We start from the raw sequence: 24,891 nt of genomic DNA on the forward strand, positions 1-24,891 counted from the left end.
AAAATTCTCCTAAAACAATCTCAAAAAACAACTTAAAAATAAATTTAATATTTAAAAAGTAAGAAATATCTCATACAGGATGCAAATACAAAAAATAGGCTATTGCAGCTTCAAGGGCTGGGACTGTTCGAAGAGGTGCTCTTTTCTTGTTTCCCTAAGAAATTTACAGTTTTGTCTCCCCTCCCTCACTGGTTTCCTTTTCAAGCACGCCAGCCTCAGCTCGGCATTCCTTTGCCGTGTATTTCAATATCACACTTGATTCTCCGGCGGAGCCCTTCACTCCATTTTCTACTGGAAGGAGAAAAGCTTGGCAGCCCGGCTGACGGGAAATGCCAGGAGCCAGTGTCCACTCTGGTGGGCAGTGAACCAGACGCTGAAGAATATTGCTCCTTGCCTACAGGTCTCCCTGGCGGGGCCTCTCCCCTTCAGTCACAGTGAGCCTCAGTCATCTCCGAGTTGGGTAGGCCCAGGAGGCCCCAGCTGCCTCCAGGGCGCCCCTGCTGGCGATAGAAGGTAAGCATGTTCTGCCTCCCTGTTACAAAGCTGGAGACACAAATTCAACCAAACAAGCGTAGTAGCTGATACACTCCCAGCCACTTCCTAAGGCTCTTCCAACTACAGTGTCAGGACACACACACACACACACACACACACACACACACACACACTCCTCACATCTTTTACCTGAAGTCTTCACCAAAGGAATAATGTGCTTCATAAAATATTTAAAACACCTTAGGCAATAGAATTGTCTCTATATTTTTTAAAAAGTGTTTAAAGAAAAGTATAATTGAAAATATTTAGAACATGAACACACACTCTCTCTCTAATTTGGAGACACACAAAACTATAGCATTATTCGTCACAACCTGAAGCAAAGCTACGACAGTGGCATAACAACTACAACATCTGTGCAAGTGTGGGGCCCCAAATAAGCTCACATTCAGACAAGAGCGACGCACACGGCCCGACTCTTTAAGGTCTGTTTAGAGGAAATGGCCTGGCATGTTTTACATTTGCTAAGCTATTTGGCTGCCTGGTTTGACAAGATTTTTGAAAGGGGTGAAAATTAATTATTATTGCAGTACTGCTACAATGATTTGGTCGGCTAAGTGCATTCCAGTGCAAAAACAGGCAAGGGAGAATTTCCTCCCCGGGCTACTCTCTGATATGGCAGCATTCATTTTAAGAGTATTGAGATTTTTAAAAAGTCAAACCTTAAATATCATGGCTTCAGCAATCTGTCCTGCTTAAAGTTTAATGCGAAATGAGATAGCACCTCCGTGAGAGCAGTTACACGTGAACATGGATCCACTTTTCCCCTAGACTTGAGATGGCCACATCTCTCACCCCTGAAAACTGCCCAAAGTATCCCTTTGACGTTGTTTGGGGATGGTTTCGATCTGGGGGCACAGTGTTCATGTTTTTGTAGTGAGGGGGGTGCTAGTGAGGGTGGGTGGGAAGTTGTGAAAGTCTCTAAATGAGGTATATGTTGATGGAAGAGGCACCAGGAGTTCCAGAGGGTTGAGCAGAAACAGTGGAGAAGCATGGGTTGTCGTGGGGTTTCCGGACCTCTCACAGCACGGCATGGAGTATTTCTTAGGATCTTCATCTAATTCTAACCAATTTCTAAAGAAGCAATTCACAAAGCTCCCCAGGGCTGCCTTGGGGTTTGCGCAGGCCATGTCCTGCACAAGGGCACCTGGCTGAGGGGTGAGGGGCAGAAATCCCAGCCTGTTCCACTCTCCCGCCGAGACCCCTGCTCAGGCTGCCTCCTGGAGGTGGGCGTGCCTTTTCTAATGTGTATTTGGGCCAAGGGAAACCCTGAGGTCCTTTTTGATCCTCACCCTTCAGATGGCAAAGTCTGGTCTTCATCTCCTCACCTCCAACTATGGATTTTTATTTATTTATCTTTTAAGAAAGAGGAAAGGCCCCTGGCAAAGGTGAATTCATTTTGAAGATATGTTTTCTGTTCAGTGAAAGAGGAAGGAAAAAAAGAGAGAGGGAAAGGGATAAAAAGAAGCATGGAGACAAAGTTGTCCTTCTGCCTAGTAAATTGTGGATGCATCGTCCTTCCCTGGACACAGCTGCAAAGGGGTAGAAAATCAATTTTTTTCTATTACTCCACAGCGAAGAAGGAAAACCTATTTGTAAACGGAATTAAACCCAATAATAGCATGTCTGCGTGTTTGTTAAGGACTAGAAAAATTAGCCACAGATACAACTACATAATCCAGCAATGTAACTAGCAACCAACACTCCCATTTCAAAGCTTAGCTGAGACATTCTTCTTCTTTTTTAAAGAAACACCCATGGCTAAATGTCACTAAGACTGTTCGGCAGGCCAACGTATCGACACCTCAGTAAGGATTCTGGAAGAGAAGAAACTCCAAAGCCCCATCTGGGATGAATGAACTTCCAATTTCTTGCCTTCGCTGCTTGTGCATCAGTCCGTAATAATGATTGGCTAAGAACTAGAACCTTCTAGAAGACGGTTTCTTTCCAATTAACTTTGGGAGGTAATTAGGTCTTCCCAAGTTTGCAATTCGTGGTGCCGACCTTGGAATAAATTCCCTATGCTGTGTAGGCTAGATCTTGTTCACAGAAGCCCTAACCCTCCTACTGAGGACAGAATTATCAGCCTGCAGGAGTGAGGGTCCTGAAATCTCATTAGCAGTCTGCCCTCTAGTGGGATAACACAGTACTTCAGATCACTGGGAATAGAAAAGGGTTTGTTGTTTTCTTCTTCTCTTTCAGAGAGCAAAAGAATTCAAGTTTTCCAGATAGTGCAAGGGGAGGCATTTATCTCCAAAGACAACTTTCAGAGCTGAATCAAGCAAAGCTCACAATGATAGGCCCCCGGGTCACAGTCAAAGGCAGGTGGTGCTGTGGTGGGCGTGGCCACAAGGCCTGCAGATTGAGACCAAGGTTCTTTTCATTCCCGTGGAACCCTCCAGGGTTCACCTTGGGCGATAGCACTCAGTTCCCCACTCTCTCATTGTCCAAATAGGACCCACTCTGATGGCAACCAACCTATTAGGAATGTTACAGGTAATAGGCATTTTTGTAATTTTTTGGCAAATCATTAACACAAAAGAGCCTTTGAAATGGGCCAGGTTGACTTTTTGAAAAGGCAAGGAGTTTTGTAAAAAGACCCCGTCTTTGTGCCTGTTGTTTTGAGAAGAGAATCTGTTTTTCCATGGTGGCTGGATGTTGGTAAGGCAGAGATGATCTTGAGATCTGCTGTCTGGATTTTGCTTCTATCTTCTAGAAACTTTCAGAACTTGGCCTGCTTCAGTTTGTCAATATGGTAGCAGAGTTTCAGCGCAGGTCCCAGCTTCAGGCCCAGGTATTTCATGATCATGTCACTCTTCAGCAACAAGAGAGCATTGCCGTCAATCTCCTGGTGGAACGGGATCAGAACAAAGGAAACCCAGAAGATGGTCAGAGTGATGGCTACAGTGAAAGTGTGGTCAGGGGGTGAGGTAAGGGAATGTGGTCAGGGGGTGAGGTAAGGGAATGTGGTCAGGGGGTGAGGTAAGGTGGTGGCTACAGTGGAAGTGTGGTCAGGGGGTGAGGTAAGGGAATGCGGATGTACTTAGGTACATGTTCTTAGTCCCAACACAATATCTTCTTTAAAAGATAGAGCAAAAATGTTATATGCTCCTCTCCCTGGGGAAATTTAATACAGTGGATCTTTCATATTCCCACTTTATGAGGATTGAAGGAATTAAACATAACTCCAGCAGGGGTCCCAATATCTCACATATGATGTCTATCTCCTCATCCAATCTAGGGCTAAATGAGCAAGAAGTGTGCAATGGACTGAGTGTTCTCACATGTTGAAATCCTCACCTCCAATAGGTGGTTACTTTGGGGGTAATTAGGTCACGATGGTGAAGTCCTCATGAATGGGATTAGTGTCCTTACACAATGAGAAGGTGACAATCTACAACCTGGGAAGGGGCTCTCACCAGATGAAGACCAGGCTGATCTCGGACTTCTGGTCTCCAGAACTGAGAAGTGAATTGCTATTGTTCATAGCCAGCCGGCTACGGTACTTTGTTAGAGCAGCCCGAGCTGACTAAGACAAAGTGTCATCCATTAGACCCTGAAACTAGTGGTTCCCTTTCCACTAGTTTCTCCTGAGCGACGGATTCTCCTGAGAGCCTCAGAAAGAAGGTCAGCCCTGCCGGCACCTTGACCTCAGCGCCGTGAGACCCCTGCCAGGTGCTGGTATAAGGCCCTGACTTCCATCCATCACTCTAATCTCTTGTTTCTTTTCTGGGTAAGCCCACCTAACTTTAGCTGATCACCAGATTGCTAATTACACCCTATGAGGGCACTTGGGTGTTTTTTTGGCCCTGTCAGTAATGCTGGGTGGTATACCACTACATAATGCACCTGCTTTATCTCAAGGTATAGCACGAAGAACTACTAAAGGAATGCCCATCCCTTGAGGTCCTGGCATTGCTCCCATTTGTCTCTGAAAATGGGAACCCTTCAGAATGCGTGCTGAATTCATGGACCTAGTAGGGCTGGGCTTCCTCGTTAACCGTTAGTGCTATTTTCAGAGCACTGGAAATAAAGGGTAGAAATGTGGGGCACTGGGCTGGGGAGGAGGCACAATTACAGGACTCATATAACGGTGCAAGGGTCACCAGTCCCTCTCCTTCATCTAGCCAGCCCTCCAGGTGCTGATGAAGTGCTGACTCTGTGTCCCTCACTCTCCATGTCCTTGGCACAATGCAGAGTGGGCCAATCTCACCTGTGGGCCTTCCCAGGGGCCTCATTGCCTAAAGCCTCTCTTTACCCCCTAGACTTTCACCGCCTCCCACCACTCCAGACCACAGCCAGGCTCCTCCCACCCAGCTCTGTCTAAACATAACCCACCCTGTGGTCCTTGCCCAGAAGGCCCACTTTAGGTGAGGTCCAATCGATCCCTAATAAATGTCAGTGCTGGATTAGATAAGGATCCTCCCCAGATCTGAGAGTAAGATTTCTCCACAGAAACACCAAATAAAATGAGACAGGCAGGGGAAATTAATGGTAACTGTAGTCGGCAGAAGAATGCTCCCTCTTCTCGCTCCAAGACATCTATGTCCTAATCCCTGAAACCTGGGAACATGCTAGGTTACCTGGCGAAGGGGAATTATGTTCGCAGATGGAACTAAGGCTGCCCATCAGCTGACTCTATAATAGAGAGTATCCTGGGTCACTGGGAAGTGGGGAGCAATGTAATGACGGGGTCCTTTATTGTGGAAGAAAGGAAGAACAAAAGAGTCAGCAGCCTGAGGAGGACCCTGCTTAATGTTATGTCTTTGAGGATGAGGATGAGGGGATACAAGCTAAGAAATGAGGGTAGACAGATGCTGGAAAACACAAGGAAACGGGTTCTCCTGAGAACCTCCAGAAAGGATGTCAGTCCTGCTGGCGTTGACCTCAGCCCAGTGAGACCCCTGCCAGACTTCTGACCCAGTGACCTGTAAAGCGATAAATTTGTGTTGTTCTTGGTTGGGCGAGAAAGAAGAGGGTCAAGGGGGTCAAATATCTGGCAACAAAATAAGACTTGATTTTGGGTAATGAACACACAGTACAATATGCAGATGATGTATTATAGCATTGTCCATTGAGACCTATATAACCTTATTAACCAATAAATTAAATTTTCTTAAAAGTGTTGTTGTAAGCTACTATATTTGTGGGAATTGAGTATCACAGCAATAGAAAACTGACATAGTAAGCTTGGCAGGTAAAGTATGAATTCTTATCTTTTTTTTTTTTTCATTTCCCACCTTTACACATTTGAGGATCTCCTACATGATTATAAGAATGCCTGCTAACTGAAGGCTATCTACAAACCAGGCACCACGCTGAACACTCGGGTGCGTCTTCTCACTTAACCCTCAAACTGCTTAGGACGAGGCACTAATAGTTTGCCTGGCATATCGTAGGTGTGCTATAAATATTTGTTGAATGCACGGATGGATGGATGGATGGATGGATGGATGGATGGATGGATGGATGGGCAGGAAAACAGGCACTCCTGTTAAAGGACAACATGATGGAACCGATGGGACAAATATCCCTCTAAAACAAACTAAGTGGTGATTGTGCTCTGAGAAGAACTGGCCTCCTTGAGTGGTGCCCCCAGAGCTTAGTTCAGAACCGCCCCCAGCCCCCAGCTCCCTGAACCTCACCCTCCTCCCATGCCTCCCCAACCCACCTCCCCAGGGCCGGGCCCACCACACACATACATGCTTTCTGAAGAGCTCCACGTGAGGCCCCAGAGCCTGCGGGTCAGCGTCTTTCACGAACCGGACCACGTCCTCCACGGTCCAGGTGGACGGGTTCCTGCTCCTTGGCCGCCTGCCGTCCTGCCCGTCTGGAGAAGGGCTTGAGGCTGGATGGGTGAGCACGGAGAGCGAGACCATTAGACACCAGGACAAGGGCCTGAGCACCTACCTGCTCCCACCTGGCCCTCAAGTCCAAGGTGCTGGCCTGAGTGACCTCCTGTGACAGAGCAAGGCTGTGAGTGGCTGCACCCTGGTTGTGACCCGGCGTTCCTCCAGCTTCCCTTGTCCACCTTGAGCTGGGGCTTTGGCATCTGTCCAGGAGACAGTTACCCTTCCTCCTTCCCACAGCGGCTCCACCCGCATCAGCGCCCAGGGAGACCCTTCCCGGGCAGCATTTCTGTGTCCTGCCATCTGAACGTCACCTCCCTTCACCTTGAACCCCCAAATCTTTGTTTGTTCTTCTCTTAAGATGCTTTCCAGCCTGGCTAGTGTGGCTCAGTGATTGAGCATCAACCTATGAACTAAGAGGTTCGATTTCCGGTCAGGGCACATGCCTGGGTTGCTGGCCTGATCCCCAGTGGAGGGCGTGCAGGAGGCAGCCGATCAATGATTCTCTCTCATCATTGATGTTTCTATCTCTCTCCCTCTCCCTTCCTCTCTGAAATCAATAAAAAAAATATTTTTTTAAAAAAGATGCTTTCCATTTTGCCTCGCATTACAATTATGCACATACTTGTCTGCAAGCTCCAGTTATATTTTAATTCTTGAGGATGATCTTTTTCATCTTCCCCTCCCCCCATTCATTCCAAAACATCTACTGAGCATCTGTCTCTTCTTTACCAGGTCCTGGGCAAAATGTTCGGTGGGAAACGGTGTCCTCTCATTACGGGGTCTGTAATCATTGGCTTCTCCGTTGCTCTAAGTATATATTTGTAAACACTGGGTCAATCAATGTAAAATGATTCAATACCTTTGGCAGAAACAGTGTAAATAACTTATACAAGAGCCTTGGGTGGGTAATCCTTAATCCCATTTTCAGGCCAGAAAAAAAGCTGAGGCTCTGAATGGTGAGGCCGCTTTCCCACAGAATAATCCTATATTAGAAGTGGGGGAGCCTTCGCTCTGTTCCCCTTCTCCAGCCTCAGGGTGCAGCGGTTCTCTGCTGTCCCTTCTTCCCTCCACATTGTACGGTGCTCGAGAAAAGCACAGCCTCACAGCGTAATGGTGTGGCTGAGAATTGGGTTTTCTTTGACATTTCCCTGCCTTTTCCTTGTTGCACCTGGAAGAGGCCCCTAAAGGTTGTCTGGCATGGGCACTTTTGCCGGGGAAACTGTCGCTGCCCCCTGGAGCCATCTGCATGCAGATGTGTGCTTATTAGAGATGACGCCACAGCCTTTAAAGACATCTGCACTCAACATGGGGACGAGGCATCACGGAATCGCGTTTGCCTCTGGATCCCGCCCCGTCGGAGCTTCGGCATTAGTCAGGGTGATAATAGATGCTCTGATTACAAAGGCTGGAAGTCTACGGTGCCAAGAATGATTTTAGAGTGATCAGAGCAGAGGGCAAATCTAATTTCCTGTATCTGATAGAAAGAAAAAATTCCAGGCCGACTCACAGCCTCATGCGTGGGAGCCTGAGTTCCTCTGAGCAAGGCCAGGGAACAGGGCTGAGCAAGGGAGGTGTGTGTCTTTACGAGGAGGTGAGGTGCGCCAGGTGATGGCCCTGGAGGGAGAGTGGCCCCCTCCTGGCGCCTGCTGCTCACTGCGGGCATTTTTCACTTTTCCAGGCTGGAAGGGCTGCAGCCAGGCCTGGGAGCCTCTCAGAGGGGCCTTTAGTCACACAAGACAGAGAGCAGCAGGAAGCCTGTCACACCCCTGGAGTTGCTCAAGTTCCAAAGCACATGGACTCCCTCTAGAAGGAAGAGAAATGGAACTTTCCGGTAGCAGGTTTGTAAAGCCTTTGCAGTGGCCTCTGCTCGCAGAGATAACAGATACGCCAGCCCCTCCAGCGCTGTGAACGTGTCAGGAAGACGGACGGGTATGGCCAGGCAGATGTGACTGGACAGTGGTAAGATGTGAAGGACGTGAAAAAAATCCTGCTCCTAAAAGAACAGAGCGCGTAAAGTGCTCGCCCGGGGCCTTTAGGGAGGCGGCATTCTCCAGCACAGAGGCCACTGTGCGGGGTCCTGTCCATTCCCTGGGCTGCTGGAGATGGGAACGTGAAACCCGGCTGTGAACGCATGTGTAATTAAAGATGGCTGTTGTCATTTCTAAAGCGGAACTCACATTCCCCAGGAGTAGAATGACTATGAATCAGGGTTAAAATCAATCCCGGCATTCTCACAGCCAAGCACTTGTACTGCTACCTCCGAGTCTCTCCTGCCTCACACACACCCACAAGCACATGCACCATTTCCTTTTGTGCATTCATAAGTCAGAGAAAATTTCTTAGCTAACAATGGGGTCACGAGAAGAAGGGAAGGAGCAATGAGCTTAGAGTCAGAAATCCCTACCGCCCACCAGCTACGTGAGCATCTTTGTGCCTCTCGGGTGTGAAATAAGGGAGCTGGGAAGGACCTCGAAGGTCCCTTCCACCTGAGACACTGCATAGCCCCTTTACACCACAGGCTGCCCTGAGCAACATTCACGGGTTAGCCTCCCACGCATCTGAGACCTTCATCTGTGTCCATGTGCAAAGCCCATGGGATGAAGAACCAACAGCCAGGCTCCTGGTCCCTTTCCTGGCCCTGATCATTCTCTATGGGCCTCTGTTTCTTCAACTTGTTTCTCAGGAATATTGTAAGAATCAAGTGAATGTGTAGCTTTGGGCTGGAGCCAGGTAAGAAGCATCTGAAGGAACGCCCATCAGTGCCCAAAAGGGAACTATGGTGCCCTTCCTCGGGCTGCCTGTAGATCCCCGTAGCCCCCCAGCTAGAGCTGGGCTGGGAGGAGACAGGGTGAAGGCAATGGGGAGGGTAGATCTGTCCTCAGCTCCTCCTCCTCACCTGCTCCGTACAATGCACCCTTCCTAGAAACAAGGCATGCAGTGCACAAGGTGGCAGGTTAGCCCGCAATCTGGGCAGCATCAGGCAACTTAAAAGTGTTGTCTTTCATTGCTTCTATTACAATAGTCTTCCCTATGAGGTGAGGGAGATGGGAGGCCGAAGAGGGCCTGCCCAATTCTTAGATTTTAATCAAGTTTTTCTTTTATTCCTTCAATACCAGCTGCCATGCCTGTATGAGAAGAGAGGATGCCTCTAGAGACGAGAGGCCATAGGCTTGAAGGGAGGCCTAGCAGGGCTGACTCATTCTCTGCCACCACTGTGACCTCTGGGCAAGCAACTTGATCTCACCCCTTCTCCCCACTGCCCCTCCCGGCCAACTCCTGCTTCCCCTTCCAGCTGGCTCCACAGTCACCTCTCCGGGAAGCCTTTCCTGACTCCCCAGAGGAGGCCCAGCAACCCCTCACTACCTGACTCTCTCATAGCATCCATACTTGTCCTGTGGGGCAAGTCACAGTTGTGATTAAGTGTGTGCGATTGTTCTGTTTGTCTCTGGAGCTGCACCCTGTCAGCTCCATCCTTAGACCCGAGACGATCCCCTGGCATGTTGTGCTCAGTAAGTTTCTGCTGGCATCTCTCTAAGTCTTAGCGGGCGCAACTCTTCTCCCCAGAATGAACAGACCCTTGCCATGCCTTCAGCCATCCACCCACATCACATACGGTGCTGTTCCCATCCTTTTTCTGGCTGAATTGTCTCTGTCCATCACCCGGATGCCATACACTACGAAAGCAAACTCCAACTCATGGGAAGCATTTGGGTGCTAATAACAATGTCTGATTTCCTTTGTTTCTTGATTCTGAAACCTGGACGTGAAGTTATGTTTGGGAATTCTACAGCACGTCCTGTTAAAGGCAAGAGTCAGGACGCTTCTGTTGTCTGCAGCCTCCTTACGGCTCTCAGTGATTATGTCCTGGAGGAGAGACAGGAGAGAGCTCTTGAGTTTTCACCTGAGTATCAGCAAAAAACAACAGGTAAATGTGTCCTGTGATGACATCCCTTCTGAGTCCACTGACAGAGGTGACAGGTGTGATATATCGAGACAGCAGGTGGCCAGGGTAAGTGTTCACATGAGAGGGAAGGCTTGCAGGTTTGTCACGCCATCCATATCCACTCCCCTGCCTGCAGCCTCATGCAGTGTTCTGGCCTCTGTGGTTTTAATCCATTTTGATTAGCACCATGGGGGGGGGGAAATCCATTGCTAGGTTCCTTCCAAGGTTTATGACTTGGGTCAAACCCTCTTAAAGGGGCATGGTTCCTTCATACCAACTGCTTTCACTGGGGATGCTATTTCAGAGCAATATTGAGCAGTTCCTTGGGCGCAGGGAAAACTAATGGCCCTCCAGAGGGCCCCCAGCAGGCAGCCAGGTGACAAATGGGTATGGCGGCCAATAGTTTTCTCTCTACTTTAATACACTGCCACTCAATCCCGCATGGTTTATTTCCGTGGTTTCCAAATATGTTTAGCTGTGCAAATTACGTTCAAGCAAAGCATATGTAAAGCCCCACTCTGCAAATACAAAGAGGCCCCGATTAAAGAGATTGGGGTGCAGGAGTCCTGTCTGCTCCCATCCCCTCTCCCCTTCCCTAGAACCTCTAAGGGTTAGTTGCTCAATAAATAGAAATTTAGCATATGCCTCAAACAAGCAGGCCCCTCTTCTGGGGCTGCAGAGGAGACAAATACGAGTGAGAAACCTCACAAAGCGGAGGGTCTGGCTCCTACCATGGGACTGGAGAGAGGAAGTACTAGAGGCGAGGAAACAAAGTGCCAGTGGAGGAAGCAGGAGAGAAGGAACACATCTAATCGTGGGGTGTGGCTGAGGCTGCCACTTGCCTAGCCCAGTGGTCGGCAAACTGCGGCTCACGAGCCACATGCGGCTTTTTGGCCCCTTGAGTTTTTAGCAAAGGCCAGCTTAGGAGTACCCTAATTAAGTTAATAACAATGTACTTACCTATATAGTTTAAGTTTTAAAAATTTGGCTCTCAAAAGAAATTTCCATCGTTGTACTGTTGATATTTGGCTCTGTTGACTAATGAGTTTGCCGACCACTGGCCTAGCCAATAGCTTTTTTTCTGTTTCTTCCTTTGTAATAGAAGCCCTGATTTCCAGCTGGGACCATGGTTGCTTGGAATTGAAACTATATTTCCCAGCTTCCCTTGCAGCTCAAGGCCATGTGACTAAATTCTGGACAATGAGATGTAAGCAGAAGTGGAAACCTCAGGCCAGAGATGCTAGCACTGCCCTCTGTTCCCTAACCCTCCCTGCCCCCTTCCTTCATCTGGATGCTGAGAGTGTGTATGGCTGGCTAGCTCTTTCTGGTATCTGTGGTTCCATTTCGCACCCTGAAGGAAGCACTGAGTAAAAGGGATTTTTGGAGCATTAAAGAGTTAATGCACCCACAAAGGGTAAATAATTTCATTTTCTGCAGTGTGTCACAGAGGCTCGGCCATGAATCTCAGCTGTTAATCCTGCAGCAGCTTTGCTCCAGGGAGGCTGGCGGCTGTGTGTTTCTGAACATCCCACAGCCCTAGGGCATCTGCTGACTATGAACAACTCTAATTTTCAGGGTATCAGGCAAAGTTCTCACTAATATTTCTAAGTTGTAAAAGAGACCTTCGATATTCAGGATATAGTTAGTGGTTTGCTTGGAATGGAAGGCAGTGGGAACTGGAGGGCTATTTCTCTGACCTCCCCAAAACCCTGGGAGGCAGGAGTCCTGAGCGAGGGGGGCTCTCCTGGGTACAGCCGGGGTTCCGATAGAGAGGGCTTCCTCAGAGCTGGCCCTGCCTCTGGCAGATTACCCAGAGAGCGGATCCCGGTCTAATTCCAGGAGAACAAAAGGCTGGTGGAGATCAAAATAAAGGACAGGAGGATGGTTGAAACTGGGGTGAGAGGACATCTCAAGGGTCCACGGGAAAGAGGCAGCAAGGGACTTGGGAGCTGAGCTCCCTTGAGACCCCTCTGACAGGCCCTGGGTCTCCTCATCCAGGGGGACCAGATGGACTGGGACGGGGCAGACAACTCTACAGCAAGTGATGGTTCTCTCTACCCAAATCGTGTCTTCCTCCTACTGCTTGGAATCCTACACTTACGACACAGGGCCTGAGGTTTCACCAACTAGAGGCAGCACTCTTAGGGTTATGAGTCAATTCAACCAGGTGGTATCCTGTGATCACCACCCTGAGCAAGTGGGAGTTGGGTTGAGGAGAAGAGGTTGAGAGAAGAGACATGTGAAGGCCAGAGGGACACAGGAATGAGGGTTTTGACAGCCAGGAGCAACATGAGGGCTCTGGGCACCACGGCAGCAGGGGGCAGGTACAGTGAGCGTTTATTGAACACCTACTATATGCCAGGTGTCACTTGAACTCTGGGGATAAACCTGGGAAATAAATGCTGCCCCCTCGTTTACTTTAAGACATTGGTTTGTGCCCGATCTTGTTCCCTTCTCTTGTTCTTAGAGATCAGATGGAACAGCGTCCCTCGCTTTTGGAATCTTCTTCCTGGCCAATGGCCCTGAGTGACAGTGTTGGGGAGTGGCCTACAGGTGACTCTACATTTGGCCAAAGCCGCCAGCCTGGCTGAGGGGGTCTGTGCTATGCCCTCAGGACTGCCTCCCCGCCACGGGGCCCCTGCTTCCCTCTCCATCCTCGGCCAGCAGAGGCTCGGCTGGGATGGGTGAGGCTCGCTGAGGGGAGTATGCGGAGCACCTTGGATCCCGCAAAGTGCTCATTGCTGTGGCTTCTCAGGGCTGCTGGCGGAGAGAGCCAAGGCTCAGGACAGAAACGTGGCTTGCTAAGGAAGACCGCCAGCCCCTGGGAGGCTCCGGAGGGGCAGGATGAAGACTCTGCCTCCTTGGCCTACGCCTCCTTCCTCAGCAGTTCTCAGCCCCTGAGTTGATGAGCTGTGCGCTGTTGAGGGGTATGTTCATGTGATCTGCAACTACGAACATTTACTGAGTTCTTACTTTGGGCTAGGCCTTGTGCTAAATACACACATGAACTCATTTAATCCTCCCAACAAACCTATGAGGTAGGTGCTACTATTATTACTCCAATTTTACAGGTGAGGAAACGGAGGCACAGAGAAGCTCAGACGTGCCAAAGGTCAGACTTGCTAAAGAGAAAGCGGCAGATCCAGGGTCCCGGCCAGGTCATCCGGCTCCCAGTCCACGCGATTATCCACTGTGCTCTATAGCTTCTATCCGCTAACGAAATACAGGAGTTTGAAAATGATTTAAAAAGCACACACACCACACACACACACACACACACACACACACACACCAGAATGGACGCTCAGCTATCCCTAGAATGACGGCACTTTTGTACTTTGCATCACAACAAACCACCTGTAACGGTGAGACAGAAGTGGAGTCACAACCAGTGCTGTGGGCATTTGGCTGATCTCTGGTTCCGCCCATCTATTTGTAGCCGCCGGTGTCACCCACCACGCAAGACAAAACTCTTTACTAACATCTGGCTCCGGCACAGAGCTAGTCCACGCCTCTCAGACCCCCCGAGAGGGACGTGTGGCCAAATGGCCCGCTCCTGCCAAAGACGTGGGAGCGGGAGGGATGTGACCAGCCCAGGCTCCAGGGAGGCTGTGCTGCTCCACCTGCTCCTGCCCTCTCCACCGCTGGGTGCTTGGGGCTCGGGGCCTGGGGGTAGTAGAGCCACAAACGGAACGGAGCCTGGGCCCCTAGGGATGCACCCACCAACTAGGAACACCCGCCTTAGTCTCCTGAACAAAAAAATAAACTTCTATGGTACTCGAGCCACCGTAATTTTGGAGCCTGCTAACTCCTACAGCCTCGCCTACTCTAACACATCATTTCCTGTGCTTATCCTCACAGCCTGACCTCAGCTGTGTTCAAGAACAGACATTCAGGAGGGGACTTATGGAAACTTGGGATTTCCCAGTGTTCCCACGTTCAAACCGCCAGGGTCCCCTCCTCCCCCATCTGCGGTGGTCCCACCGGCCCAGGAGGGAGAGGCCCAGGGGGGCCCAGGCTTGCATTACGTTACCGCATCTGTTTGCTTCCAGAGAGGTCCCATTCCTCTTGGGGCTGCAGCCTGGGGGCCTCAGCCCTGGTGCCGAGGGGCCTCCGGAGGACAGGGGGCTGGTGCGGGGGCCGCCGGCCGCGGGGCCGCCCCCGAGGTGGCCGTCTCCGGAGTTCTGCCTCTTGCAGTACAGCGAGGGGGCGGGGGGCACGGAGCCCCGGTGGCTGAAGGCGGGGGCGGAGGGGTCCAGGCTGTAGCGGCTCATGCCCGCGGCGGTCGCCAGGCGGCACTCTGCGGTGGCGAAGGTCTTGGCTAAGCGGAAAGCAGGGAGAGAGGCGGCGATCAGAGCGCGGTTCCCGGGAGCCTGGCCTCCGCCTGGGCGAACCATCCCCAGCAGCGGGGCGGCCGGCTGTGAGCTCAGAGATGGGCCCCTGGGCACAATCCCAAATAGCTCACCTCCCGGCAGAGACGCCCTCCTCCCCAACAAAGCATATTCTCCTCGGCATGGGAGGTGTGTCCTCGGGAAAAGTAATGATCTTGGTGATGGGTGACTTGGAAATAAAAGTCAAACAAAAGTCTTCCCCCTCCATGGCCCGGCCCCTCTGGCAGTGTTCAGGGGCTCGTCTGAATCCCCCTGCACTCTCTTCTCTGGCCCCCCATCCTGGCAATGCTGGGAAACTGGACCCCTCAGACACTGCGGGCGGGGATGTAAAATGGTGTAGCCTCTTTGGAAAACAGTCTGGCTTTTCCTCAAATGGATAAAATAGAGCTATCATAGGACCCTGCAATTGCACTCCTAGATATATACCAAGAGAAATATTCACACAAAAATCTGTGCGTGAACGTTGACAGAAAAGTATTCATAATTGCCAAAACAAACCAAATGGCTATCAGCTGGTGACTGATGAAACAAAATGTGGTATATCCACACAACAGAATATTACTCAGGCATAAAAAGAAACGAAGGACTGATGTAGCTACAGGGGGTGAGCCTTAAAACATGCTACATGAAAGAAGCCAGCCACAAAAGGCTGCATATCAGGTGGTGCCACTTCTGTGAAATGTCCAGGAGAGGCAAATTCATAGAGACAAAAAGTGGGTTAGTGGTCGCCTTGGGCATGGAGGTTGAGGGGATAGAGGATGCTAGCTAAAGGGTATGTGGTTTTTGAGGTATTGAAAATGTCCTACAATTGGGGTGGCGCCTGCCTATATCTGCGAATATACTAAGAACCATTGAGTTGAACGAACACTTTAAATGAGTGAATTGTGTGATGTATGAATTACATCTCAATAAAGCTGTTTCTAAAAGTCATGGCAGAAGCCCAGTGTTAGGTGTGAACACCTTCTTGAGAGTGTTGTACAATCAAGCCCGACGAACACTTTGGCTGCTGGGACATGCGCAAGCCGAGCAGCCTAAGGGTGTGCGTGCCCTGTGTCTCACCCTTTGTGGCGAATGGAGGGCTGCAAGGTGTCTTCGAAACCTAGAACTCGGCACCTTCGCCTGGATGGACTATATTGCATCTCTTCCCTCTGGGTCAGAAGACATCAGCAGGAAGATTCTAAAAGGGACCAGGCCACAGAGCTATGTGTGAGGCTGCTTCGTGAATGGAGTGAGAAGGAGAAATACTAAACATTTATTGAGCACCTACTCTGAGCCAGCATCATTGTAGGCCAGTGAGTGGTAAAACTGTCGTTACATTCCCTTTACAGGCGAGTTCTCATAGTGTGGGACGCTAATCCTTTTTGTGTCTCCAGGGGCAGATGCTGTGCATGGCATTCAGAAGGCACTCAATAAATATTTGTTGAGTAGGCATTTGGGCCAGTTTAGCAGAATATGTATTAAAATTCAGACTACAAAGGCTTAAATATAAATTCTTCATGTAAATGAATGATAAGTAATGAAAAAGAGATTGAACTTAAACATTCTGTTTATTAAATATTTTAAATCCAAATTAAATATGTCTATGGAATTCTGATAGTCTAAGGTAGAGAATGAGATAACTCACCAATCTGCACTATAGTTGGAAATTACAGATGCAGGTGGAAAATTGTTCTCCTATGATAATGTGTGGAAATGGGAAACAAGGGAACAGAATGTGACTGGTTTAGAAACCATGGATGAGATCGAAGGGCTGTGATCCAAATGAATTCATTAGAAAGTCAAGCAGACATGAGAGAGCATCGAGCACTGGCCCTCTGCTCAGCACAGGCTGAATCGGTGATTCTGAAGTCAGCTGGTGGACAACCACGGGGACACCACCAAGCCCCAGCCGTGGCTCTGGGAGTGAACATCAAGGTCAGGTGCACACACCAGGGTGCCCTTCAGAACTGATGAGGTGCGTCTGCTCAAACCCAATGAAAACTGCCTTTCCCCGCCTTTATAAAGAGGGGCGCTGATGCTTACATCATACCTGACTGATACAACGAAGGCCGTCATCCAACCTCGGGACTGCAAAGGACCTTCACAGAACACCCAGCCCAGCATGTCCCTCAGTGTTACCTGCGTCCCTCTGGTGGGACAGGGGACGAGTTTAGGTGGGACTTGGGTGTATTCGTTTCCTGAGGCTGCAGAAATCACCAGTGACTTGGTGGCTTAAAACAACAGAAACGTGTTCTCTCACAGTTCTGGAGGCTAGAAGCCTACAATCAAGGTGTCTGCAGGGCCAGGCTCTCTCCAAAAGCTTCAGGGGAGGGTCCTTCCTTCTCTCTTCTAGCTGTTCGAAACCTTTACACTGTTCAAGCCGTGAAGCCATCCCCCACAGAGGTAGATGCATTACAGGTACGCAGAACTTCTAGTAGCTTAAAATTTTAATAAAGTAGGACACATGAATTGTTTGTTACCTAAAACTACGATTTAAAGCCGGGACAAAGAAGCACCAAATCTATACTTGGAGAGAGAACTACACTTTTCCAACGGTTTTGTGGCTGACTGGTGAGTGAACACCAGATGGGGCCAGCAGACCTGGGATCGCCCAACCCAAGTGCCCCGCAGGGATCCAGCCCCTGCACACAGACACGTGCAGACCACGTTCACGGTCCTTGTCTCCTGGCTTCTTAGAAAGTCCCTTCTCGTCAGAAATGAGCTGTCTTGTGACCCTGGCACCTCCCATTCAACAAGAGGAGACCACCAGCTCAGCAAAGCAGGGCAAACAAAAGGTGTTTTATGCACTTCCCTTCTATCACCCCCTCCTCTGTCCTAGGGACTAAGGATCTTTCCTCCAGAAAAAGGAATGATCAGCATTTGATCAGCATTTGTCTGACACACGAGCCTGCTAAAAGGACAGGCAAATGCACAATGCACAAAGAAGCCTGCCACCTTTTCAGGGTTTAGTGTCGGGAACTTCCATTGCTAATCTGTGGACCACGGTTTCCCGCAGCCGCTGTGTATGAAGCCTGCCGGTTAGTGAGGCTACTGAACACTCTGGAAGAGGTCAAGCCCACTCAAGCCTCAAGGGATACCTGCTTGCTTCTGAACCTGACGCGTGCCTAAGCCTCTCTGTTGGGGGAGCAAACTCCAGGGTCAGGAGTGTGTGGTCTCCCCCTGCTCCCCCTCCCCCACAGAGGCCTCTGCAGAGGCTTCCAGGATGCCTGGTGCAGCCCGTTCCTGCTGTGGTGGGGGAGAGTCAGGCGTGGCACCCAGAAAACCTCCAAAGACGAGCAGGAAGAGGTGGATGGACAAGAAGAAGAAACCAAGAGCCAGAGAGAGAGAGAGAGAAAGCCACAAAGCGGCAGGAGCAGCACAGAGAGGGGAAGGGGTCCCCACGTATAAAACCACAGGCTCTCCTGACCGAATTTCAGTTCAGCTGGCGTTGACCCTTGTCATTTAGAACACGATACCTAACGTTGCACAGTTAAATGAACTTGGACTTGAAAAAATTAAACTGGCCCTTTACTTGGATTCTCTAACCAAATGAAGCCCTGAAGAGCAAAATACCTCCATCTGCAAAATTATTCTTCAATAACACCTATTCATGCAATAATAACCCCCAAATTCCAGAGCTTTAGACACTATTTTCTTCTGTTCTTTTCCTATTTTTTTCTGTTCTCTGTCTCTCTCTCCCCCCCCCCTCTCTCTCTACACACACACACACACACACACACACACACACACACACTCACCCTCCTCTCCCCACCTTATCTCCCCACATGGGTCATAACCTCCCAATTGCAGGAGCAGCTGCACAGGCTGAACCCTTCCTACCATCGTCACTGCCACCTTCCCCAGGCTGAGCCCGTGCCTTCTTGGGATCAGTTGCCAGCAGGTCTGCCCAGCCCAGCAGACCACACAGCCCTGCCCAGGCTGGCAGGAAGGTCACCCCCCATCCCCCGCCCCCCAGGTCCGTGTCCCGAGGGCTCCATGTGTGAAGGCTGGGCCAGGCTGCTTGAGAGATGGCCCCACAGACCTCTGGCCCGGAGACCAGAATAGAAAAGCAAGTACTACAGCCAGCCTGATAACACTGCCACTCGGGCAGCTGGGAGCAACTGTGCCCCAGCTTCTCCTGGTGCCACCACCTGAGGAGCGCAGCAGGAAGCTCTGAAATGCAAAGAAAGAGGCCGCAAGGAGAGAGGCAGAAAGAGGAAGGGGCAGGAGGGAGAGGCCCCAGGGAACAGCAGCCAGCCCCCAGCAGAGCTGCGCCGCCCCTGCTCGATCAGGGACACGGGGCATTGTCTCCTACCTTGGGTGACTCTGCCACCGGGCAGCCACACACGCTCCTCTGGGCGCCAGCGGTGCCCTCACCTGCTCCGAGCCTGCCTGGGAGGCAGAGAGGCCTCCCTCCGAGGGCTTCCTGTGGCAGGACCTGCAGCTTCCCTCCCAGCCCTCAGTGGCTTTCACTGAGGCTCCGCGGGAGGTTGGCAGATTTCCTTCTCTCGGGCAGTCCCGCCCCTCCTCGTTCTGGCTCAGATAAGCTCGTGGTGTTTTCCCTGAGGGCCCTCGGTGGCCTCTCGTCCCAGCCTTCCCGGTTCAAAGGGCACCAGGCCACACCACCTCTGAGGCTCAGCATTTCATTTGCTTCCATTACATTTCCCCTTCACGTGGTCTCTGGCCAGTACAGGTTTTCTCTTTCAGCTTGTCTCGAGGTTCAGCTCCCTCAGCCCTCAGCCCTCAGAATCAACCTATGACTCCCCTCTGGTCCATTTACATGCATTTATATCCTTTCTCCCCCTAATGAGATGCACAGAAGCCAGCCATAATTTTAATGCCTGACACCTAAACTTCTTTACTCCTCCTCAATGGTTCTGGTTTATCTACCCAATATTTCTGGTTTGCCTCAGACTTCGTTCTAAGCCTATGGGTTGATTTCCTCCTGTGGAAATTTTGCCCAGAGGCAATTTCGCCCAAAGTTAGCCGTTTGGAATCGTGAATGGCCTTTCATTCTCAGGAGGAGAGCAGGTTGTGTAATCACCTCTCCACTAGCAGCTTTGTCGAGCCTCTGCCCCAAGGCCCATGGGAACTTGCCACAGGAGGGGGAGGTGAAAGCGGGGGTGGGGGTGGGGTGGGGGGGTGGGGGGGGGTGTGGGGGTGTGTGACTTTCACAGTCATGCTCTGTTTCCTTAACAGTCCCCACACTTTGGGGACTTTCATAGAACTCTGAGGAAATTAAAAATGATTCTTAATCAGAGAAACGCTGAGTCCTGGAATAGAGGGAGGACGCCTTGTAAGTTTCAGTTCTAAATGGACACCCTGACTTTTAGGAGGGCTCCCAGTACTTCCAAGTGTTCCTCGCACTCGGGGAACAAGCTGCCATGTCTCAGGGTGCTCTGTGGAGAGGTCTCGACTGCAAGGAATCAAAGCTGGCGGAAAACGGAATCCTGCCGCAAGCCCATGAGTGAGCTGGGAAGCGGATCCTTCCCTAGTTGGGCTTTGAGGTCCTTGCAACCCTGTGGGAGACACAAGGCCAGAGGACTCCGGCTGCGCCTCGACTCCTGACTCACGGACACTGTGAGGTAACAAATGGTATTTGAAACCACCAAGTGTTGTCACACAGCAAAGGTAACTAATACAGATGGGGAGAGGGGGTTTGTTTCCTTCCTCTTGACCCTGCATATCCCAAATGGAAGCTGTGATTATTAATTCAGTAGCAGCTAGGCTGTATCTGCTATGGAATAGCTGTCCAATTCTCTGCAGGGAAAGTTAGGGGATTGCGTTCAGCAAAGGGTTTACGGCTTAGGGGTGAGACCCAGAAATTGCCCACTGAGAGGAGAGAGTGTGTGAGTTTATCTTAGAAGCTTACTGGGTTACTAAGTTACTTTAGCTCCTTTGGCATGCTCTGCCATTTTTACCCTCGTTCTGATGCCCGGCCAGCAGATACTGGTGTGGATAAGCGAAGCGGCAGATACTGCCTTAGGGCCCACCACAGGGCCACAGGGTATGGGTCCAGGGGAACAGCCCAAAGGGGTGGATAGAGTCTCAATTATAGCCACTGTGAGCCCTGAGGGTTTGGGAACGGCTACTAGTATATCTCATATACTTGGTCCTTTGTTCCCATCCGTCTTGTGATTTCTGTGTTCTGATGTATGGATCAGAGATCTTGGTCACTATCTTCTTGGATCTCCTTCGAGGCCTGGCCCATCCCCTACATCTCTTCCATCAGACAGGAGACTCTTTGGACAGAGGCCTCTGCAGCTGACCCAGGAGTCCCCAGCCTTGTCTGGCCAGTTGGGGACTGATGGGTGGGGGTGTCACATGAGGCACAGTTAACCTCACAGACAAAGAAGCAGAATTCTAGTAGATATTTTATTTGAAGAGAGAGCACGGGGCAGGGGCATGGGTGTGTTTCAGAGAATTTCCGAGACCAGCCCTGTAGGAAGAAGGAGTCCCTATGGCCGCTTTCTATGGGCTCGTGTTTTCCTCCACAGCCCCTCACAGAAGGAGCTCTCCAAACAGCCAAGAGCCTCGTGGGCATTTGCTGTCGCCACCATTCGCTCCTCAGGTCTTGGGTATTGGTATCTTTAATCCACAAAATGATTTCTCTTGTGATCCTAATTTTTTTTAGTTGCATTTTAATATAAACACTTTCTACTAAAATATTATGAAATTGGTCAACATGATTCACTATCATGCCCTTTGTCCCATATTTGACATACCGTGGGAGGTTTCAACAACTTAATTGGAACATTCATTCATTCATTCATTTAACCAATAATTATTGAATACGTATCTTGTGCTTCCTCTGTATCTACAGGACTCAAAGGAGAACCTAAGCCTTCTAATGTAAAGGGATCCAATAAATTAGTGAACATTGTAAAAGATCTATTTTAAATTCTACAAAAGCCAGGCTTTTCTCTAGAGGTTATAGTTTCCCCTTTGACTCAATGTTTTAAAACATGTACTGATATTAGAATTTAATGAATAACATCATTGAAAATATAATTAATAGCTTTTCCTAAATGAATCCTATTGGCACACAGACAGAACTCAGATTAGGAATTCCCGCATTGGCAAGTGCTCTCTACTCCGTGCTCGGAAGACACATGAGGCCTTAGAATCTGCTACAGAACTTGTGGACACACTTCTTTTAAGCTTTCCATCAAAACTTTCTGTGAGGGTTCTTAAGACCCGAGCTTGACACTGATACTTTGTCCTCCTTCCAAATGACCCCCTTGGCTTGAGACCCAGACAGCTCACCTGGTTCCCATGGCCCACGGCTGGGGCGGGACGAACACAGCTCTGCAATGTTCCAATCAGCAGCCTGCACCAGGAGACCGCAGCTGCAGCGAAATCTGGAGTAACACTCTTTCCTTCATTTCCTTTTCCCATCTCTCATTTCATCATCATTTAAAGCACCAGGTCAAACTGTGCCTCGTGTCTGGTGGAGCAGGCCACTTGGTGTGGGTTTTGCAGAGCAAGTGCTCCTGTGTCTGGAGTGACGGGCTCTGCCTGGCCCCTGGATGTCGCCCAGCAAGGACATAGCTGGAGCACAAGGACGAGGACGAAACACTCCTTGGGGCCGAGTTAGAGAAGCCAGGAGAACAGAGGATCAGTGTACTTGGAATGCAGTTTCCACCTCTGAGATTTTGCTGAATGGGAGCTGGGGGGTGTTTTGTTCTTTTACATCTTTGCTGGAAGAAGTGACACGGGTGTGCCTACCACAAGCCACTTGTGAACATGCATTTTGTGCGTCAGGCTTCTCCGCTGGGAAATAGGACACACACCCCACCCAGCAAGTGTTAGGGCCCTACAGACAGACCCGCTGGGGAGGAAGAGCAAAGGGCCAGGGAGGAGAAGACCTGAGTTCAGGGTCCTTCCCACTTCTGCCTTTCTGTGTGGCCTCGGCTCTACGGCTTTCATGCATCACAAGTAGGGGGAGCCCAATCGATGTTTGCCGACTCACTCAATGGATGCTTCTGTATCAAGGAACTCATGCCACTGGATAAACTCTGTTTCCTCTTTGGAATAAACAGTCTTTTGGAAACGTAGATGTTCTCCGCAGAGCATATTAGACAGATTTGTAGTTCAACATGGAAGCAGATTTGATTCCTAAATGCTGGGTGCATAAGTCCCACCATAAGGAAACACACTGGGAGTGTCTGCTACTCTAATAGTTTTCTAGCTCAAACACCACAGCCAAGGAACAAAAACATCAAGCCTCAAACATAAATGTCCTTCCTTATCTCCCACCCCTACCATCCGCGTATCAAAAGAGCTTCACAACAAAAAGTAAACAATTTGTTCCCATCATGTCACACCTTCAAAAGGCAGGAAACCAATCTCTACATTAGATCCTGCAGAAGAGTTCAGCTACCACATCTGTGGTTTCCAGATCACCCCTACTCCTGCTGAGGAGACAATTTGGTCTGTTGTGTTGCACACAATTTAAGTCAGTAAATATTCACCGCAGACTTGTTATGTCTCAGGCTCTGCTGGGGACTGTGGGGTCCTCTCCCCAGGCCTCTAGCAGGGAGATGAGATCTGGACCCACATTCCGGAAAGACCGGCAGAATCCAGTGCCACTGTGGATGTGTACACAGGGCTTGGGGAACAGAGACCCTGCTGCAGGTGGTTGCCAGTCCACACCGAGAAAGTTGCTTGTTGTCAATCTTTCCTTTCTTTCACCCTCCTCCCCAGCCCTACAAATACCTTCTTTCTCATCTGGATTTGCACACGTGCCCTCCCCCTGACCTCACTGGTCCCTTATGACCCTATCTTCCTTTCCAGCCCATGGTTACCTCCATGGGACACTGGGTTAGCTTTAGTGGCAACCCTTTTACGGGGGAGGCATTGTCCTAGCAGAGGAAAACTTACTTTACTGGAAACACGAAGTAAATTTTCCTGTGTAAGCAGGACTCGGTCAGCCCACCCTCGTCCCTCAAGGTGTGGTCCCCCACCAGCAGCAGCACCAAGAGCACCTGGGCACTCGCTGGAAATGCAGACTCTCGGGCCCACTCCAGCCCCCCTGGAGCCAGATGCAGCTTTTAAACAACATTTCCAGATGGTTCCTGAGTACATTCAAGTTTCAGGAGCACTGGCTAAAACTTATTTATAATTTTCAATATTCAAAGGTAAGGTACACTTTTCCCCTTAATCATTTCACATCTCATTGAACCACAAATGCTATCAGGTCCATGTTTCTGTCTCCATTCTCCTGAAGCACCCAGAGAGCTGCTCTAGTTTCTAAAACACAAACCACGGATGGCCGGCAGTTAACAGACCTGGAGAAAAATGACTAAGTCTCTGGTCTCAAGCCAAGAACTACCTTCCAGACTGAATTTAGGCGGCTGAGTAGGTCTGAAGCCCGGTTTTCTCCCAGACACAGGAGAAAGATCATTTGGTGAAAGAGTTTATATTTCAAAAATCTGAGGAAGGATTTGGAAGAAGCCCTTTCTCTGGTCCCATGGGAGCCCTCTCTCTTAGTTTCCTCACCTTCACCTTGAAAGGCCCTCTCGCTGGGGCTTCTGGGGCCCCCTGACCTCCTGCTGTCCAGTACTATCCCCTGACACTTGCAGAGGTGACTCTCAACCTGGAAGGGACCAGAAAGAACATCTTGCCAGAGTTCCCCCTTCTGGCACCTAAGTGGACACCTGCACGTGTCACCAATAATGGGGACATCACTACTGCCCAAGCAGCCTTGGGTGGCTTTGGCTTTGAAAGGGTCTTTACAATGTCAACTCCACTTGACGTCTGAGGGAACTATCTTCTGAGAGTTCCACCTGGTTGTTCAGCTGCCAAATTCTCCACCTAGAAGAGTGTTCCTTAAATTTATGCTTCCCAAACTTTTCTGTGTCTTCGAAACACCTGGCACCTGTGGTTAAAGAGTGTGGGAGGCTGCTGAGCTTTTGCCTCTCTCAGGTGGTGACAATGCTTCGGACCAGAGTTTGAGTGGCAAGACCTCAGGCTAAATTAAATCCAGCTTCAGGACCACAGAGAACAAATCCACATGACCTGCTGTTTTTTATACTGGAACAGAAAATCATGTCTTCCCCAAATCATCCATGTTCAGCCATAAACATCATAGTTCCTTTGATAGATCCTATGTGCCATGGCTTTGCATTTTCTTATTGCCTGATCAGCTGTCTTCTGGAAGTGCTCTAAT

The 24,891-nt window shown here is 49.9% G+C and overlaps 1 protein-coding gene across 1 annotated transcript in view; it reads right to left on the bottom strand.

The window, feature by feature from the left end:
* Positions 1-3,271: 3,271 nt before the first annotated feature.
* SCML4 (Scm polycomb group protein like 4) overlaps positions 3,272-24,891 on the bottom strand; it is a 41,197-nt gene continuing 19,577 nt past the window's right edge. Inside the window, exons 5-7 of the mRNA XM_054722381.1 lie at positions 14,384-14,671; positions 6,258-6,403; positions 3,272-3,403 (exon numbers count right to left, since the gene is read on the bottom strand). Of these exons, the coding sequence (XP_054578356.1) occupies positions 3,278-3,403; positions 6,258-6,403; positions 14,384-14,671 (560 nt within the window). The 3' untranslated portion in view covers positions 3,272-3,277. The remainder of the gene's footprint in view (positions 3,404-6,257; positions 6,404-14,383; positions 14,672-24,891) is intronic.

Source organism: Eptesicus fuscus, chromosome 10 (genome assembly GCF_027574615.1).
Source record: "Eptesicus fuscus isolate TK198812 chromosome 10, DD_ASM_mEF_20220401, whole genome shotgun sequence".
Taxonomy (NCBI): domain Eukaryota; kingdom Metazoa; phylum Chordata; class Mammalia; order Chiroptera; family Vespertilionidae; genus Eptesicus; species Eptesicus fuscus.